Below are 21624 nucleotides of genomic sequence, written 5' to 3'. Positions count from 1 at the left end.
GAAGGGGACATGATCTGCGAGCATGGATGAAAACTAATAGAGAAATGGGACAAATGAGCAGGGCTGCTGATAGATGAGCTCTGTCTTGTGGATAAATTGTCATGGAAGACAATCTCTCTGGAAGAGACAAACAGCAGGTCCACCTCATCTAGCAGAATGTGTCTCAATGTCTCTTTATTTTATACATCTACTTTTTGGCTTCCATGATCAAGAAATCCAAGGGATCACTGCTTAGTTGCCAAGTGAAGCAAAACAGAAGCCAGACTGTTCAACAACCATGACAACAAAACCACAAATTTGCTCTGGATCAATTATTGGCCTCTGAGTAATGGGAAGAGAGCACCACCTGGGAGCCAGCCTCCCCAAGACACTGCCAGCCTCTTCAGGGACAGTGGGCATGGGTCACCTCCCAGCACTTTCACGACTGGTGGTAAACTCATCTTCCCATTGAAGAGACTCAGAGATCAATGGAAAAGCTGCATATAAATGGCAAGGAGAAGTAACAACTTCAGCGTAACTTTGCCTTATTCCTACTACAGGAAGACAGGAATTTCCATCAGCAGAAACACATATGAAAGCTAGAAGTGACCACAGGGTATTAAAATAGCAATGTCTGCACGTACAGCCTAAACACTGAAGCCCAGCCTCAGCCCCTACCAACACTGAGCTGGGGCACCTGTGATGGCAACCCACCACCGGAGGCTTAAACTGTGGCTGTAATTTGCAATTTGCTGCCATACAAGTGACTGCACAAGGTGCAGGAGGGAGCAGCTTCAAATACACCAGCTGAAAATCCTGCTCATTGACTAACAGTAGGTCAGGCCAGATTAGAGCTGTAAGACTGAAATCCAATTTGCAGACCCACTGATAAGCAAGGGAAAGCCCAGCATTAAGCACATAACAGCCAAGCAGGAAAAAGGGTATTGAGGTTGTCACTGGCTCCATGCCATAACATGAAGACTGTGGGGACGAGGAGCATGGCAGGAAACTGAAACCCTTCCATATCAACTTTCCTCATTTGGCAGATCTCAGGGGTGTTAAAATTGCTCTCCAATATTATTTAGCAGCAGTTTGGATGTCAGTATTTACATACCTTTACATACAGACACACATAAAACATGATTAACTGTTTGCTCTCCTCTTTCCTGCCCTGCAGCACTTACACAGCTCTTGCTTTCCCTTTAATCTGCAACACATTTCTTGGAGCATTGATCTTTCTCCACCTCTTCAGTGCTTTAATTTTTCTCATTCTTGCAAAAATGTTCACTAAATAGTGTCTGCTGCAATTTTCACTCTCTTGGTTGTTTGCTCCATCTTGTTGGCTGGCTTTTTTCTCCATCACCTCTTCTAATTCTTTCCCCTCTCTCCCCTCCATATGTTTCTCAAAGCAGTTTTTTCTTCTTGTTCCCCCTCCCCTGATTCATTTCTAATTCCTTTGCTCTTATTTCTATTCTTCAGCTTATTCCTCTACAGTTGAAGCCGGTTGGAAAAATCAAAATTCTTTGACTTTTTAAAAACTCCCTTAACTGAAGCAGTGGCTGAAAAAAAACCCCAACATACAACAAAAATCCCACCAGCATATCTTATTTTTCTCCATTAACTCATTATTTAAATATTTTCACAGAAAAGAAAGACCAGTTAAAAGTTTCTTAATCAAAAATCCAGCTGAAAGTGTTCTGCCAGCCTTGGTTACTGCCACCTCCACACCACACACATCCTTCCTCACCACCCACTCACCATGACACATTTTATTCCTGTCAGGTCACGTTTGGCCTTGTTCACACATAGATAGACACACTAAGTTTTATTTACACTCACATATCTGCATGGATGTGCAGACACTTTTCTTGAGTAACACGTGCAGGAGATTTGCCCATTCGTATTTGATTTGTGCTTGAGATGGGAAGGACGCCAGGAGCTCCCTTGTCCAGCCCAGAAGGAGAGAAAGCCACATCTTATTATGTCAGGAAAAAAGATGCAACTTGTTTTTCAAGAAAAGGAGACGTAACTAATCCCAGATTCACAAGAACCTGCACGGATTGAAGGTCAATCACAACATGACATAACTATCCAGTTCTACACTGGTATCTCAAACACCCTGAAGGAAATCTCAGGGGTTTCTACTCTGTCCCCAAATCCTGGCACATACCCCCAGCAATTCACTTCTCAAACTGTTGCCCAGAGACTACAACAGGTCCTTAGGACATTAGAAAGCTATTTTAACATGATTTAATGGAATAAAAAATAAACCTGAAGTAAACAAAAGTAAATGAACTTCTAAGTTCAACCTAGTTTGTTGATGTGTTTGTGTAAGTGAATATGCCTGAGGCTGCTGTGCAGAAAATTGACTTTGAGCTGTTTGGTTGGGGTTTTTTTTCTTCCAAAAAACTTAGCTTGTGATTTGACTCAAAAGAAACCAAAATGCTCTTCTCTACAGAAGGGATGGTCCTACAGGTGTGTCTGATCTCAGCGGCCTTCTAAGAAGGTTGAGAAGAAACTGAGTCGAAGACATAAGTTCATATGACCCAGAGCAAAACGATAACCTTTTTGGCTGGTGGGGATTTTCACAGATGATGGAAAATAACTATTCCTAATAATGAAAAAACAAAATAAAAACTTCACCCGTTCTGCCTAGAGGCTTCAGAGCTTCAGCTCCTACAGGGTTGGAAAACTGCCTCTTATCAAGACAGATGACTGTAGCTTCCAAAATGCACCAGCAATTGCAGAGCTGCCCAAAAATCAGATGATGTAGATGATATACTGTTAGACAACCCAGCCTGAACTAATTATTAATTCTAGCAGTTAATGATTGCCCCAAAATTCTGTTATAAGAGAAGAAATACAGTCTTACGAAAGTCTCTCATCTGACACCCCCAGTCCTGAATGCATTGACTGTAGCTACCAAGGAGGGTCCCACAGCCATGAACTCTTAAAGAGGACATGTTAATATATCAAGGAGGACAAGAAGGTCTTTTCCATAGCCCAACCATTCATCCCTCACATCACTCCACTCCTCTACCCCACACCCCAATTTCTTCCCTCTTCTATCCTCAGGGTATTGAAGCGGACACAGCAAATGCCTTTTTAGCTAAATTTCTTAACTTCTCTCAGCTTAAAAAGAGAGAACAGTAGATAAATCTCAAGTGTCACCTACTTGTTCATCCCTTCCAGTAAAGAGCAGATTTTGGGGACAGATTAGCAGTTATAGTAGCATAAACAAACAAGAACTTGACAAGAAACATCCAACTTTACACAAGAGGAGGATTTTGATCCTTAACAGTAAAATAGTTGGGAGCTAAGGTTAAAAACCCATGTTCACCTTGATCTTAAATTCATGACCCTCTGTGGGCAACGATATAAAAGGCAACAGACCGTGCACACTGCAATAGCATAGCATAACAGGGTGGTTTAAGGATGAGGGAAGAGTCAACCAAAGTTTCACCCCGATTATCATAATTTTTGTTCTTTTCTGGATTTGAATTACATCCTTTCAAGTTGCTTTACTTTAATGTTGGATTGTTGATTTCTTCCCTAGTTTAACAGTAATCTAAACAGATAATAAACACAGCCCACCAGGAAGAAAAAAAAAAAAAAGCAAAATAAATTCTTGATATAAATCAGGATTTTTTACTTTAGCAGGCTCAATGACTTCTTCAAAAGACTTACTGATATTCAAATAGTAGAACATGTCTGTGCCAATAATGATAATTAAGTGCTATATGTCTTTCATCCAAGGATCTCAAGCTGTAGCTTGAGCGAATTTGTAGTGAATTGTAGCGAATTAAGTATGGTCTCTCTATTTCACAGAGATTCTGTCTACAGCCAGAGAGCAGCAAAATAACAGCACAAGGAGGAAGGCACAAATTCCTTGGGAAGGTATGGAGGGGGATTTTTTTATGCTGGTAATGTGCCCATTATATTATCTTTACCTTTGCTCTATCTCCCATGCATATCTAAGTCCTTTCTCTTTCTTTTGCCTACCTACAACACATGGTAACATAAAAAAAGACAAAAGTTTCCTAAACCACAGGCCAGTCCTGCTGAATCTGTACTGTCCATTAGGAAGAGAAGATTTCCTCCACCCCTAGAAGCCCTACAGAACCACTGGTGTCCCCAGGGCTGACACAGCTTCAGTGTCCATCACCTCCTTATTCCAAGGTCTAGGGCTCAGTCTTTACCCAGCACCTCACCCCATTCATGCCAGTGTTGCAGGCTGAGCCCCGTGTTATCAAACTACTTCTTAAGAGGTAAGAGGCAAAAAGCAAGACAGATGGGACCTAAACTCCCCAGGATCAGCTATAACTCATTCTCGGTACCATGGTCACTCTCTGCAGCAGTGCCCTGCCCTCTACAAGCCCCACACCAGGTACACAACTTGGGCGATTTGCTCCCTCAGCAGCGGGGGAAAAAAACACCTGGGCTGCAAAGCTGCACACCTAAACCATGCTGCTCTTCAAGGAGAATCCAGCCTTTGCTTTGCATACCCGTGGCTGCTTGCGCCTGGTAACATCAAAGTATGATCCTGTTTACCAACCAAGAAACAGGCAGGGTGGAGGCATGAGCCAGCCCACGCTTTCAACAAGACACCCAGACTCTTCTGCGCTGCCTAACACTTGCCTCCCTGCCCCCTTGGTCGCCCTTAAATTACACCAGCATGAGCTTGAAGAAGCGCAGGAGGTAAATGTCTGTCATTCCTGACTAGAATACAAACACGACTACGATTACAATAGAATAATTTCAGTTGGAAGGAACCTACAACAATCATCTAGTCCAACTGCCTGACCAATTCAGGGCTGACCAAAAGTTAAAGCGTGTCATTAAGAGCATTGTCCAAAAGTATCTTAAACACTGACAGGCTTGCTTCATGGACCACCTCTGTTCCAGTGTTTGACCATCCTCTCGGTACAGAAATGCTTCCTAATGTCAAGTCTGAACATGTCAAGTCTTGTAGCCATTTTGAAGAAATGTGCTTTTGATTAGCAGTGAAACTGGGAGTGCTGGCAGGTCCCAAACTACAGGCGATTATCTTCCATAGAGTTTTATTGACAGGGTATGGAGTTTCTGCTAGTACTCCACACACCACCTTTATAAATAATCAACCAGCCTCACAGCTGAAAATGCATCAGAAAAATGTTCAAGACAACCATTTTGGACAGTGCTGCCCTATACTAATGTCACAGCTCTCTGACTTCTACTTAAAGATGCTTGTCTTTCATTTTCACACTCTTCTGCTAACTTCTTACACTTGTTATCAAGCATTCAGGGCTCAGGTTTTTTGGCACAAGGACTGGTTTTCACTACATCATATTAAATTTGTTTTAAACTCAGTTTTTATTTTCAAGAATTTTCAACTTTTGTTTTCATGCCTTATTGTAACAAAAGCAAATACATCCAAATCCACCAGAATGTTTTATATTTAAGATTTTGAAGTTTCATTTAAGAAACACACAAAGTATTTAATGCTTACATAAACTGCATAAATTACATGCTTATACACCCATTAAAATTCAAAATGTTAAATCTCACTGACCCTGTTACTATGCATTACTGACATATTATTAAATAATCTAAGAAAAATTATTAAAAAAGGATGTGTGAAAAAGGAATCAATTTAGGGAGCGACAGCTGTGCAATAAATCTTGCAAAGACTTCTTTCAGTGAATCAGTACTTCCCAGTGCGGAAAAAAAAAATAATATTTAAGCAACGAAGCAGCTGAAGTCTATAGCTGCCTTTGGAGTAAGCAGGTCTCAGTATGCCTTGCATCCTCCTGTCATCCATGAAAGCTCAGGTAATTCCTGGCCACAGCTCAGTCCACAGAGCCCAGGAGAATGCATTCCAGCACAATTATTCTACCACCTTTTAAATGTACCTGCTGAATTTTATCTTCTGTTCATAATCCTCAATCCAACCCTGAAATGGACAACAGGTGAGAAAAGTTCCTCATCTGCTTCTCCATGTGTCCTCGGTGTGAAGTCTATGAACTGCTCCTGTACTTGCTGCGGTGCTGCCACTGCGTGCAGCTGCAGCCAGCACCACCCTGCTGCGAATCTCTCCTTGGCTCATTTTTCCTAGCTGCAAAACCAAATCAAACCTTTCCCATCATAGGGCCAAATCCTGCCAACAAGTAACTTGATCCTTAAGATTGGATCCCTACTGAAATTCCCCGTAAGGATCACACTGCTCTGGACTCCTGTCACCAGAAAAACGTGATCTGTGCACACTAACTGCTGTCAGGATCAGGCTCATACCTCCTGGGTTTGGCTGAATGAAGTGCAAGCCGGGTTTTACAGTGATTTCAAAAGCAGATGAGAAAACATTTTTACTCCATGCAGCACGGCCTCATTCCTCCAGGGAATGTCCTGTCTCCCGTGCTGTGTACAAAAGTAGCTTTGTATTATGTCCCAAGACTTTAAAAGTACCAACAGAACAAATTTCACCTCAGAAACCTATTTCGTTTGGGTTTTTCTCTCCTATTCCTTAATATAATCACCAGAAATTGATGAAAAGCTTTTTATACTGCAGTAAGATTTACTGCTTATTGGTATTACTAGCTGTGACCATTCCCACATGTCTCTTCATTGGGAGGGGCCTGACATTAACCCTTAATGCTGCCATCAAGGACACTTATCAATAAAAACGCCAGCAAACAACAGATTTAAGTACCAATTATTTTAATCTATTTTCTTCTGGTCTAAAATATAACAATCACCTCTGTGTCTAGAAGTAAATAACATAGGTACCACTAAGATACACTGCACCTTTTCTCCTTTTCCCATGTTTGTACTACTAAAAAAATTTTCCTGCATTGACTTCTATTAAGGATCTTGGTATCACAGCTTTTTTATCAGGTAACAGCAAAGACAATTCCCTACCTCCTTCAGAATGAACCCAGAGGCAGGTTAGGTAAAGGAGACATCTGAGAACCATTGGGTCTAAAAATCACGAAACTTCACTCCTGTTCTGAAATAACAGGTTCACCAAACCATCTGTCAGTAGACACAGACTTAGGAATCTCTTAACTGGGGCCAGTCTTTAACAGAAAGCAGTAAGCCAATGCAGGGCTACCAGCTCTAGTGGGAAAACCGTATGTGTAACTTCCTCCATGCCTGTGAAATTAATATTTAATCCCAGCTTTCTAAGAACTGGAGATGATTCAGTGCCAACAAGCAGGTATTTCCTTCTGGGTCCTTTAACATAGGTATCTTCTTATGTTGAACATCAAACTTGTTCAGCCTGGTCCCACAACCCTGATATGATGTGATCTCTAGCCTGCACTGGAGAAATATCTGCACTAGAAAACTCATGCTTTCCATGTCTACGCTTGGTCTTAGATGAAAATTAGCTCAGCTATAATCCAAAGGAGCCCTTTTATGGGCAGCATATGCTTTGGCAGCCTACCAGCAGTACTCTTCTAAAGCCATCCAGCAAAGTGACACCATCGGTTATAAGAGCTATGTGTGTCAGGTCACTGGGTTATGAAACAGAAGTGTCACAAGCATGTAAGGACATGGTTTGGGCTCTACTGTGAACGAAAATCAAATTATTTTTGTGGAATAAGATTACTACCTTGGGATATATTCCAGTGGGAAAAGGTCACTGCATTGTAATAGCACTTCTACTGGGAAACAGGAGTTCCAGTATTCTGAATTGTTAAAAATTCCTGTAATAGGTGAAGATGCAAATCAGTGGGATGCTACTGTTATACTGCAGCTAGCATGATGGTGAGGTACTGTGTGTTCGGATGGAAAAATCCAGCTTAGACTGTACATTGCACTGTGTTGGCCTATAGTAATAATCATGTCACTCTTTCCACAGGAAATGACAGCAACACGAAATGAAAACCATGAAAATAAGCAGTACAACTCTCCCACGCGTTACTTCCTAGTAACACCTAAGAACACACACATTTGTAGCACACTTTGAAAAAGTCAGTTCCATCACAGAAGTATCAGGAACAATGAGTGTGTATCCCTCTGCATCAGCCCTCCTGGCATTCAAACAAAACTGAAGACCAGGAGAGTGACAGAAGCTGGGAACTACAGTACAGTCAAAAAAAAAAAAAAAAAAAGGAAAAATGCTGAAAGAATTAAGCCAACATGTGTAAAGCATCGTTACATTGTGCTGATTCAAACAATGCAACCTGCATGGGTATTTTTAAAATACACTCTATGGCAGAAACAAACTCTCAGCTCTCAAACCCCAGTATCTTAAACTATACAGGTATATGTGAAAAAAAAAAAAAAAGTGGCCAAGATTAATAACCACCTTGATTTAAACTTGAGAAACACTGCTAGGGTAATTGCTGTTTCACAACTGCACTTCTGTAGTGGTCAGTTATCACTGACTATGGTGGTAACCACTTGGTGAGAAAAAGAGAAGAAGCAAAGTAAAGTATTACTAAACAGTGAAGCACAGGGGGAAAAAAACCCACAACAAAACAACAAACATTAAAAGAAGGTCAGGCAAATATAAAAAAGAAAGAAGGAAAATTACACAGATACTGATAAAGGTTCTGAATTGCAGTGCATGAGATTACAGGCAGTCCATCATCCCCAAACCCCCTTCTGCTCTCCCCTCTTCTCCTTATCCTTCTCTGCAAATGAAAATGTAACTTTTATTTATGCCTATACATAAGTGCTGAGAATCAAAGCCATTACACCCAGCTTTTGGGCAAGCCACCACACTGCAGAAAAACAAAAAGGCCATTATTTGGATGGAGAAATCAGTCTGTATTACTGACTTGACTGGCCCCTTTTTTATTAGCAGCTGTTAAAGCAAGGATGAGAGTGTGTTGGGGTGGTGCAGCTGTTCTACATATGTTATAAATAAGGGTTCGTAAAAGCTCATCCTATTTTTAACATTATGAAATAAACCAAGAAGTCACAGAAATTCCCCATTAATGCCTTGTAAGTGGAACTTTTCTTCTATTCTTGACTTTAATGCCCAGAACTGAATGGACAAAACAGGCTATTCTTAAAATAATATTCATTAAAAAAGAAAAGAAAATGCAATTTAGTGGAATTAGACCAAGCCAGCCTGGATAATGTAACCAATTAGTGTGTACAGTGTCTTTTCCTTCAAAAGCAGACACTTAATCAGGATGAAAACAAACCCCTGAGATTCCATTTCTAATAAAAATGTTGGATTACCACACTGAAGAGTTTCTCTAGCACAACCCAAAAGCTGAACCCAGCACCACACAGCTCAGACACCACCACCCCCCCTTCCCAAACTGGTGCTCGCTTGCTCCTCACTGGGTTGCTGTGTGCGGCCAGAGCCCATTGCCAGCTCTTGGTCATCAACCCCAAACTGAAAAGGTCAATGACAGTTCAACACGAAGGCAAAAACCAAGCCCCAGGCAAATCCCCCACTCTACCTGTTTTCGGGGTCTGACACAGACATGTTGCGCGTCACGTAGCACATCTTGAGCGGTATTGTCTTCTTGTCTCTGTGGATGGAGAGCGAGAGCTGCGACAGTGGGTCAGCAGAGCCACAACCCAAGCGGGGAGATTCGGGGGGAGGCGTCTCCCACCCGATTTCTGAAACAGGTGAGCCTTTCTTCACGTAGGGGGTTGCTTCTCTCATGTATTTCACTATGGAAAAGAAAAAAGAAAGAAAAAGGAAAATAATTAAATAAATGGATATTCAGTAGTTGCATCCCATGTGAGTTCTCTGAACTGGTATCAACCCTCAGCGCACCTTATTATTTCTACTTGTGCAGCAACATGGCATTGGAAACTGTGCAAATACGGAGGATTGAGATCTGACTGCTGCTAATCTCAGTATGGCAACGAGTAAAACAAGGGAAAAGAACAGAATAGGCGAAATAAGAACACATAGATAGTGTAGGACTGGGAGAGCCATGCAACCTCTACTTGACAGGCTATAAATCCTCATGCAGCAATTCCTATGTATCGAAGCCGTGAGCTGGCTGAGATACAGGGTATTTTTTAAGAAAGACATTCAATCAAGTGACAGTGAATCTATTATTCCCCTACCTAAAATGTTCCAGCAATACTCCCAGTGCTGCAAACTCACATCTCACTTCTGGTTCACGCCTGTCAGTGTCCTGCCACTGATCTCAACAGCTGTTTCTGCTTGCTGAGAAGATCTTTTAGCTGATATACTTGTACATATATATAGAGAGAGAAAGAGTGTAAACAAACCCCTGTTCACCTCTTAGGCTTTTCTTGAGGAAATAAAATTGAGTTTTAGCCTTTTGTGAGAGTGGAGGTGCCAGATTAGATCTCAGTCTCTTCCAATGTTTTTGTCCAGTATGGATAGGAAAAGTAAATGTGGGATTCCCAAATGATCTTAATGGATTCAAAAATCAATACCTCTTTTACACTTCGTATTTCCCTCTATGAAGGCAAATATTGCAATGTTTTTCCTGGTTTTGAATTCTTTTGGCAGTTCAAGATCACTTTTGCTTCTGCTTTTTATGTGCTTGGCAAATCTGCCAGTCAGAGTCTCCTCCTCCTTCACAAACCTGATGGAGCTCAACCACAAAAAGACTTCATGTTTAAGCACCCTGGTTAAACATATACATCCCATGTACACAGCTGTGGCTGCCTAACTGGCTATTGCCGCTTGATTGTACCCATGACTCAAACAGCGATGACACGAACCAAAAGGGCAGGAGCACTGTGAACTTATTTGGAGAAGTTATTAAAATGTTGTGAGAGAAGATTTCAAAGAAATGGTGCAGATCATCGTGTTAGCTCAGCTGAAGAAGCTGGGAATGAGTGAATAACAAAAAGATGGGTAAATGACAAAAGGGCATTGTGGTGAAGGAGGTTAAATTAGGAAAAGCAGACTGAAGTTTAAGTTCAAAGTGAAAGCAAGGGAAGTGTATTCAGAGGAGTGGAGAAGAACAACGGTGTATCTGTCAAAACCACAAATAAGGCAAGAGACACTATTTTCAAGGCACTTCATAACAACTTTACCAAGAGAGTACAAAACTAGAGTCCAGGTTCTGTAAGCATTTATTGCCATCTCTTCTCCAAAACACCTTAATGCACATCTTGCCCTTGTTCTCTCTCTCCTTTTTAAAAAAACTGTTAACTTCAATTATAAGGACTTCTGTGCTGAGGTATTTTACAGAATGTTCTTTTGTGAGAAGGATCATTTGTGATTTATCAGAAATGCTGTTCTACCCAACATTGCTGGTTTGATTTTTTTCCCCATACTATTCTGAGTAATTCTCGAAATTAATTTCTTCCGTGCTCAGGGAAGAGCTGGCACGGGATTCTACCCGGCTTCCAGAAAGTATTTAAGGCAAAAGGTGTTGAGACTGATTTTTTTGATCTTTTTGTCGACACCTACCTGAAGTCCATTATCTATAAACCTGTGTCACCTGACTCTCAAAACCAGTGCTCATTCTTGGGTACTTCATAAATTGCCTAATCTTCAAAGGTGCTGAAAATAAGCCGTTTTAGCCAGTGTCACACACACACTTTTAGCAGCTGGCTTCTCAGTTTGAATGCACTCATAGCCTTCATGAAACACAGAGATTGAACACATACAGATGTGGTGAATCTATTCCTGTTTACACTGAACAAATCTAACTTTGTCATTAACTTAGATGGGAGGAACAGCTGAAGCTGTTAAAATCATGTTTTGCTGCAAACAAAATTTTGTTCCCTTTAGAATTAGAGATTATCAATTAATATGTTGAAAAAAGTACTCCAGTCAGCTTTTGAACTCCGTTACAGTGATGTGCCAGCAAATGTGATGCTAAATAAAGGTCCAGGTCTCAATAGTGTAGCTATTTCATCCATTCTATTTTCATCCTTCTTCAGCTGCAGCTATATGCATTCGCCTCAAGCATCTTTTAATTAAGGGAAAGAGAGAGGGGCAGGGGGAGGAAGGAAGCTGAAGTGAAAAATTTGGCTCTAAACCTAAGCAGGAACACAAAATGTGAATTTAATTCCCCAGAGACAGGGACAGAGAAGGGCCGTCCCTTCCATGTGCCAAGAAGCCAAGTTTCCATGCGACGCACTAGTGAATTCATGGCAGACAGCTGCAGTGTTTCAGAAACTCCCATGAAAGAGGAAGCAGGAGACGGAGAGAGCAGAAACACAATCCTCTTTCCACAAACTGAGACTCAAACACCACGAAAGCCAAGAAAACTACTGTGAGGAAAAATGTCCTGTGAAAACTCCTGACACCTGAACTCCCAGACATCTATGTTCTACTCTCAACAGGAGGTGGTTGCTCAGCCCCAGAGACCTACATGAAAAAACACCCATTAATATACTGGTAAACTGCTGAAGACCATCTTCCTACAAAATTCTACAGGAGAATTCAAAAATAAAGTGAATGTAGGTTTTCTGTCCAAACAAAAAAGGATTTTAGCAGTTTTCTACTAATTACTTCCTACTTCCACTAAATACAAGCACAGCTACCTAGATTCATCACTGAATTCTGACGGGTTTTACAAACCAGACTTTATGGCTCTTGCATATTCAAATGTGTTTCATATTTTAAAAGTCCCCAAATGGATACATATAAATACATAAATGGAATATGGGAGTGGAACAGGTGGCAGAACTTAATCCATTTATACAATTTTTTGTATTATTTAAATTTCAGAGCAACTGTTTTCCATTTGCCCCATCAATATCCATAATTACATGTCAAATCCAGTTTATAGCCAAATCCAGTTTATGCATTTAGCTGAAATAAGGCACACACTGTTCAGATGATCCGTAAGTTTTATCAGCAATTATTTCCTATTCACCTCTAAATTCTGGATGCAAACACTGCAGAACACTGTTTTATACGAATGCATCAGTAACCCTACTACACACACAGCAATTTCTGGTGACCCCACACATGTCTACATTTTGCAGTCTGTCCATTAACCAGTTCTTAATCCACATAGTAGAAAACAAGTTGATATCAGTATCTATTAGAGGCATATTCTTATTCCACACTGCACTGTCTCAGAATCTTAGATGCAGCAAAGTTAATGCATAACTGAAGTTATGCAATTCACTTCCATCATCAAGTTTTAAAACCAGAAAAAATATGATACAGACTACTGGACATAAAAGTAATATGTGGATAAAATTCTGTTTTCAGAACATTACACTCAAGAGCAAGATCTCCCTTTGGATACAGTAGCACAAATCCAGGTACCTACTGAAATAAAAAAAAGCAGCTATAGAGAACAATGTTTTTATATATTGCCAATGACACTATCTAATGGATTAACTCCCCAAAATATTTAATAAAATTAAATAAGGCATGCCATTGTGTAACAACTCTGAATTATGTATAACTGCTCTATAGGCATGTGTATAGATACGTGCCTTCAGAATAGATACACGTCTAATATATATACAAATAATAAATATGTATTTATATTAGAATGCTTCATTCCTTAAGACCACCAGAATATACTCTGCAATTACAGAAACCAACATGCAGGAACTGATAAAAACTTCTAATGATTTCATTATTATAACTCAATTTACTGATAGACTGTAATTTCAGTTGAAAGTTGTCTAAACTCATCCGTTTGATGCTACAGCTCAACCTCAGAGATCCTTATATTCAATACTAATTAATGATCCATGCCCTTTTGGTGCACCACTAATAAGAAACTGCGGTCAAGCAATTAAAATTCCAATCTCCAAAGTGCCCCTCCCCACAAAGAGGAAGGAAAGTGGCAATCAAGTGAATTAATCCATGGATACACATTGAAATATTTCGCATTTATTTTTTTTTATCTGCAAGACAGGCAATGTAGCTTCCAAGAAAGCACTTCATTTATATTCACTTCTGCCAAGTCCCAAGTCTCCACAATTAATCCTTTATTACTGTTCACAGATTACTTTTGGGGGGAGAAGAAGCAGGCTTTTAATGAGAAAAATACTACAGACCAACTTGGTCAGGTTCTTGGCCAGACACATTTCTGAGGAACTGGGACTCTTCTGACACATTCAAACTGTTTCCTAGGAGGGAAGACAAAGACCACTGAAGAGAAGCCAGCACTCCCGAGCAAAGCTCTTTCGTTACTATAGGAATGGGGACAGGATGCGTAGGTTTACAGTGTGAAAGCAAAAGGAACAACATGCCCAAATCTGCTCGAAGAGGTATGTTCAAGGAATTCCCCTTTACAGAGGAAAACCACAGTCTCCTCCTTATGCATTCGTTCTCTCCTAAGTAACTACTAAAGACAACTACCAAAGGTAAGTAGAAAATATCCCACAGATACCTCTTGAAGCTATTTCAAAGGATTTGCTAACATTACTGATACCTAGATCCAAAAAAGATAGTTTTTCCAAAGTTCCCATAAATCCATCTTCATCTGGTCTGGTTTCTAAGGTGAAAGTAGGCCCAGAAAGGTGTTAGGCAAGTCCTCCACCGTACTTAAGATGTTTTAGGACTGTAGGGATCAACCTTTGGAGTCACCAAAGCCCACAAATTGAACATGATGAGATCAATTGCTTTTACCAGTTTATTCAGTATGAAGGGACTGTTTGACTGGTCTGTGCTAAAGCGAGTACATCAGACCATCTGAAAGAGTATTGTGGGCAGCATGGCATACAAAAACTCTTCTTGCAGAAATGATTCTTAGTTAGTTTGAGAAGAGCTGCTAATGCAGAACTAGAGGAGGCCCAACCTGCAGGTATGCAGTTCCCACCTGGAAAGGAGGCAACAAATGAAGACAAACACTTCTGAGGTTGCAGACAGCACCACTACAAGTCCAAGTGAACAACTCGGACATCTAATAGCTGCTGAATTTATACTCTCCCAAGAAAAAATAAGTGAATGGTAGCAAAACCCAGAAGCAATCACTGCAGGTATGTGGTCTTCAGAAGGTCAGATCAGCCAAGCAAGTCTGTCACTCAGCACGCTTCTGTCATTTTGCTTCATGAAACACCAAAACACAAAATTTGCACTCTAGCAGTTTTGGTAAGGCACAAACCAAAATGACCCAAATGGTTTCAAAGCTAGTTGTAACTGAAAGGAGAAGTATTGCCATTTAAATTTATAAACCGTATCCAATCAATGCCAACATAAATGCGGATTATTTTACACTATTGTCAATGGAACTGAGATAAACAGAACTGGAGAAAGGTCTACTGTATTAAAATTAATTCAGTATCATGATACCAGAATTTGTCTGCTAGGTTTTATGTTACAGTTCAAATTTCCATTAAACTCAAGCAACCACATGCCCTAAAGTGAAGATAAAAACGAGCTGAGAATCTGTCCAGCTGCTGGTGTCATCATCAAAACTAAGACCCAAATACTTGAAGAAAAGAGTTAATGAATCAGATCATCTATGAAGATATGTGGTACGACTCTTCCTACAGCTTTAATGTGGGCATAAAAAAACAGTGAACAGTCCTGCTTATGAGTGTTTCCACTCCATTTTTTACAGAAACGTCTGTTACTACGTTCACACAAGTAAAATCCATTAACATCATCCTCTTTTCCCCAATGCTGAAAGGGATTTGAAATAGTAAACCTCTAGATCTGTCAAGAGCATCACATCTTTACCTCTGGGAGATGGTGCGAATTAGTTAAAATAAACACCTTGTGAGAAGATAAATCTCCTTCATGCTTTGGCCATGTCTCATACTGTAGTCAGACTAAGCTGTTTTTAAATTAATTCAGCTGAATTCAGTGTATGGTCATTCATTCCTTAAAGAAACAGGCTTGGATCTAAAATGTAAGGAGCTGGTTTTAAAATCCTTTTTAAAATACATTATATGTATGCCCTTATTATACTTTTTATATGGAAGACATGAATGAGTGTTTTGAAAGAGTAACTTCAGAAAGATCCAGCGGACAAACACGCCTTTAAGATGAAGTTTATCTGAAGGGAAGGCCTTAGCAATTGGTGCCAAAAGGCTGCTGGTAAACAACTAGGCTTCAAGTTCAAGCTTTCAGTGGGCTACAAACAGGCTGGTGAAAAAGGTCAACAATTGCATTTTAAAAATATAAAGAATACTTCACAGTGTTCCTTTAAATTAGCAGCTACTTCTGTAAAAATGGTGGAACAACGTTAAACAGTGCTATAAGCACCATCCGATGCCTGCACCCAAAAAATGAAGGCAGTTCCTCTTCAAAGCACCTTGCAATCAGCTGTTTTGCATGGCTAAGAGAATTTCTTTGCCAATGAGGTAAGAAGACTTGCAGTCCAGACAGCAGACCGAGGTATCAGCGTGTCCAGGCCTCCATCAAATGGGAGAAAATGGGAGAAAACAGGCTGCTCTCAGGAAGCAGTCTGTGAACCTCATGTTTTTGATAACCTGAATAGGGCACAGTGACCAGCCACACTGGTCATCCATAGCAGGTCTCAAAAAACATAACCTGGCACCAAAGATGTCTTAGAAGTCAAGAAACTGTAGGAGGAAACTCAGCAGTGAGTCTTGGCACGAGCCATGGGCAGTCCTTGCGAATGCCTCCTCATTCCCACCTGCACCAGGGACCTCTGATTTCAGCACTTGTGGAGTAGGAGATTACATTCCTGGACCATCCCATGCTTCTGTATAACATCAAAAATTCTTCAGAGAGTTACTTTTCCTCAGTTTCCCTTCCTAAGACTTTGTCTATGATACGGGCTGATGTTCCCCTTCAATACATACTCCTTCAACCATTTCTGAGTTTCCTCAGCTTCTAGGGAGTGAAGGTTTTAAATGTCATCTTATGCAGCATATCCATTTTGTCAACTGTAAAACCTAGTGTTAATCCATTTTCATTCCTCCACAAAGCCACCATTTTATACTTCACATAGAGCAAGCATGAGCAAATCACACATCTTACTCCCCTCCAGCCTATATTAAGACAGCCTGAAAACTTCACTTGGAGTCATCATTTCCTACCCACTTCTCCCTGATGTCACTTGAAGCTGGTCACTGCTAACCATCCCCTTTCAGCTCCTTTGTGAGTTACATTACTGGATTCTAATAATAAAGTCCATGTTTGAGGCTAACAGCACACATGCTCAAGGAAGCAGTAACAGTTTCAAAGACAGGATGAGATTTTTGTGTTTCTGTTTAAAAAAGATTAACAGAAACTAAACAGACACAAAATTGTGTCACACAGAATCACAATGAAACCTGAGGCTGGATCACTGGGCTGCTTCAAAGCTCTAAATACACGACACTTGCCAGCACTTGAGCTGATGGAGCAATCAAAAGCAGTCACAGGTTGTTGGTAATCTGGTACACAAAAATTTCAAACTGGCAAATTAATAATAAGCTAGAGACACTGCTCAATACTTTCCATTATAATTTCCATTACTAATACCTACTAAACTGAATGTTTCCTTCAAGTGATTTGGTTTATTTTAATTTTCAGAGTTTCTATTTCAACAGATTGAATGTATTCAGTTCTGGGTTTTGATAAATCCCTAATGATAAATGCATTAATTTTAGTGGCAGGGTCCCATAAGCTATTCATCTATCTTCCAAAAAAATTACATACTTCCACAAAATAAATACAGACATATCTCTTTCTTCATAATCTGAAAAACAAACTTATTGTATAAATATTCTGTAAACCCCAGAAGTACAATGTATGATGAAAAAGGAGATGCGTACAGCTTGGTCTGGGAGACACTGATGCTATCTTGAAGAGCTTGTATTCAAAAGAAACACTACTTAGTGGTAACAGAGAGCAGCTACATTGCACAAGTGTGCCTTATCTAATAAACTAAAAGTTGAAAAAGACTACTGTCAAAACCTACAAGCAGTAGTTATATAACTTACTACATATTTATGCCAAATGTGACACAGCTCATTTGCTACATTGTTACGTGACATTATGAACTCTACAATTAGAACTATGCAAATCTTTCATAATGGAAGTGGGAAACATCTGAAATGAGCAATTTGGGAGCTAAACATGGAAATTAGCAGTCACATTTTGACAAAAGGCACTGTGGGACCTGTGACTCACTCATTGATAATCAGCTGGAGCTTCTGCTTGTCTCCAAGGCAGAATGCTTCGTGAGTTTAAAAAAAAAAAAAGGGGGAGGTTTTAGTCACATGATACTAGGACTAGGTCATCATACTCCCTGTAACTCTACTTGAAGTACAACAAAAAAATGTGGCTTCATGTAAAGCAGGGAAATTGAGCTAATTACGTATGTTCAATAGACTTTCAGTACTCAGATTACTAAGGACCATATCCTACCCTATATTGACACATTATATTTTAAAATATTTTATCTAAATCTCAGGAATAAGTTGATTCAGAATTTCTCATGTGCTGCTCATGCTTGCTGTTTCCTCCTCTCTGTTAGTATTTATAGATCCCTCTCCAATCACCCACATGCTCAGATGGAATTCAAGGTGTCTGGCATCACCACCATGCTATAATTTTTCTATTTACATGAGTAATCTCAAGTGTCAGAACAAATATTTCAACCGCTAGCGATTATGTGAAAAATACATAAGGGCATTACGGTTTTAGAGCATGCTGTTATTTCAGCAGTCACACAAATCATTAAGTAGTACAGGACAGACTGAAAATGGCACTCACTGAGGGAAATTATTATGCTGTGTATGACTGTACCTGTTTTACAGATGGCTAAACTGACACAGGCAAGTTAAAGTGCCTTCCTCAAAGTCATGCAGTAAGTCAGTGACAAGAGTTCTCAGCACTAAGCTTAATTTCTATCCCTTTACATCTTTTCATTTTTGAACAACCCAAAGGGATCCCAGTGCCAGTGAAAACCTGATTCACAATGTCTACAATCTTCTCCCTGTGGGAAGACCTTGAAGATCTTCCAAGATCCCCAGGATTTATTTTGAAGAGCAAGGCTACAATCACTTGCAAAATTTCAAAGTTCATTGTTTTCATTTTTTACTGGACAACACCAAGACCTTTGAAAATTAACAAACTCAGGACACTCGTTCGGCTAAAACTTGCCACATCTCCTGCGGCTGGACTATCCATCAAAAGGCATCAGATCACCATACAAGTCCCTATTTTTGGGAATCCTCTGGTTTGCAACCTTACCAACAGGAGAGACCAGTGGCCATATCCAGAACACTCAAGTGCCAGTGATTATCAATACTTATATGTATATACCTACAGCTATATAAAAACGACAGATAGATAAATATAATATGAACATGATTGAAGTTCAGTGACTTGGACTGAAAATTCCTATGAATGCCCATGTGCCTGCCTACCTCTCTCCTTATTTAAACTGGGAATAACAAAGTTTGGTAAATTTGGAGAAGCATCCAGTCAGTTCTACACTGCAAGCCCACAGGAATCGCTTCACTCCACCAAAAACCACCATCTCCCATCTGCCGCACCATCACAGTTCAGTGGGAGCACAACAGCTCCTTTGACAAGACATAAGAACATCTGTACACTAGTCTTAGGATTTCTATATAACGAAGAAATTAAAAAAAAGCACAAGTCCAAAGAGGTCCCTAAATTGATCGTGGTGAACTAGGATGTTTTACTGATCAAGGGTGAGCACAATGTAGCAATTCTATTTTCATTTATTTTGGGGTGGCATGATAGCTCAAGACCACCTTTGCCTGGTTCTGAAGTCCAAGTACAGTCTCAAACTGCCTCTTCTTCACTTATATGCAAGATAACCCAGCAGGCAAGTGGCAGACTTGGAATGAAGTCTGGCTCTACACCTATCTCCTGGTCTACAGGCTAGGAGAAAACCACCTGAAGCAGAGAGACTGCTTGCTGAGGCACTGGAAGGGAGATCAGACCTCAGGTGATACCACCTCTTGTAGTTCAAGGGGTGGAGGAAGCAGGACTATATGTCCAGCAAGGGCGATTAAAAGAGAAGGACAATGAAACATTAAGCAACGTCCTTGTGTCTCAGTGCTTGGGTATCCATTTGAACAGAGCCCTTTTCTCCCAGAGATTACAGTTTTCTCTCAGAATAAACAACCAAAACCCTAAAACAAACTACAACAATTAAAAGAATAAGTACATTAGTCATTAGCACCAGCTTAAAGGTATTCAGAAAGCACCAGCACTTTGAGCACAGGAAATTGTAAGAATTGCAGTACCCAAGGAGACCACGACTGAAACCTACCTGTGCTGCCATAGGACCATGGCCACCACGTGCTGCTCTTTGAAGCTCAAAGTCTCTTACCAAGATGACAGCTCTTCTATTCTCATCCCCGAAGAGCTGTACTTACTGTATCTTAAAAAATGCCCATGATCCCTGATGGAATATGGTCCTGCCAAAACTCCAGTGCATAGTGCAATTTGGGGGTGAAAAGAGATTGATTTTTTTTTTTTTGGCAGTTTTATTATTTTTAAATAGCATCATTTAAAACTATTCTGTAGACAGGATCTCAGAAATGACTTAGTAAACACAGGGAACAAGTGAAGCAGTGAAAATCCTCATAAAAATCCTGAATTCAGAAACTGAATTTTTTCTTATACGTTCTCATTCAAATTTATTCCTTTCTCTACAAACAAAATAGTATTTTGAATTGGCATTTTGATTTAAAGTGTCTTTTTAAGATCAAACTAATTTCCTAATAAATATTGCATGGAGTGTCCTGCAGCATCCATTTTGTCAGATGGAAAATTCACATAGTTATGATTCCATTAGGTTTCTTGCAGTGGACTGGGCATTTAATCAATGAGAGCAAAGAGCATCTAAATAGGGTTAGGCTTCAAATTCCTTTCAGTGAGAAGTTAAATCCCCATTAGCTTTGAGCCATAAGCCCCCGTGGGTTTAGCATGAAGCTTAAAAGATAACTCTGTGAGGGGTCATGGCTCTTTACTGTAGTACAGAAAGCCTATTTCACAGATCACCCTGCAATAATAATGTAAATATAATCCTGTTTCAGTGGACACTTTATCCTTCCAGAAAACAAGCAATGTATTCTGTCTCAGAAAAAAAAAAATCACATTAATCTTCAGTTTAAGGGCAAAGTAATTCACTGCTTCATTCAAGCCCTATTACAGAGAATTACTGAGACTTGCCTGGTACCACGCCGATGCTGGGACCAGCATGGTCCCCCCACTTCTCTGTAGGTCAAGACAGACACAGATTGCTCTCAGCAGCTGCTGAACAGCAAGTGCAGTTGACTGGCACATCAAAACACATTTGTGTACTATGCCAAATGCCAGTTTTGACTGTTCCAGGTTAGGTCAAAGTCAGGTTAAAATAGTACAACCTATTGTTTTTCACAGCCTGCAAACTGCCTGCCAAGTACTTTTTGGTCAAGTAGTAGGGGAGGCTGATAACAGAGGCTGGAAAAGAAACTGGCAATTCCCAGCTGAGCTGCAAAGGACGGTAATGAAATGCAACTCCAGTTCAAATCATCACAAAGACAACCATTTGTTTAATCGGTTAGAAGAATGCTAATTTGTTTGTATCTCAAATTTATTTGCCATTTGTACTACTGGAGCACTTACCAGGATTAGCAAAGAACCGGGGCATGACAGCCTCAGATGCTGTGCAAACACAGAACAAAAAGCTGGTCCCCTCCCAAGAAGCTTAGAAATCAAGTACATGTTCAGAGACAATAGGGACATGACAAGGAAATAAGCAGGCAGAGAGCCTACGGTAAAAATGATGAACATATCTCCCAGTGTTGTTACAGTTGTATTGTATTCCCCTGTAATGGAGACAGCTGTAGCAGGTGCTGTTTGTAAAA

The 21624-nt window shown here is 40.2% G+C and overlaps 1 protein-coding gene across 2 annotated transcripts in view; it reads right to left on the bottom strand.

The window, feature by feature from the left end:
• The window catches only part of SNTB1 (syntrophin beta 1), a 115244-nt gene that overhangs the window by 47428 nt on the left and 46192 nt on the right, over window positions 1-21624 (bottom strand). For both annotated transcript variants that reach the window (XM_074898498.1, XM_074898497.1), the window contains exon 2: window positions 9378-9594. In XM_074898498.1, the coding sequence (XP_074754599.1) occupies window positions 9378-9594 (217 nt within the window). The remainder of the gene's footprint in view (window positions 1-9377; window positions 9595-21624) is intronic.

This window comes from Athene noctua, chromosome 2 (assembly GCF_965140245.1).
Source record: "Athene noctua chromosome 2, bAthNoc1.hap1.1, whole genome shotgun sequence".
Lineage (NCBI taxonomy): Eukaryota > Metazoa > Chordata > Aves > Strigiformes > Strigidae > Athene > Athene noctua.
The sequence above is the reverse complement of the archived record's forward strand: the minus strand, read 5'-3'. Positions and strand labels throughout refer to the sequence as shown.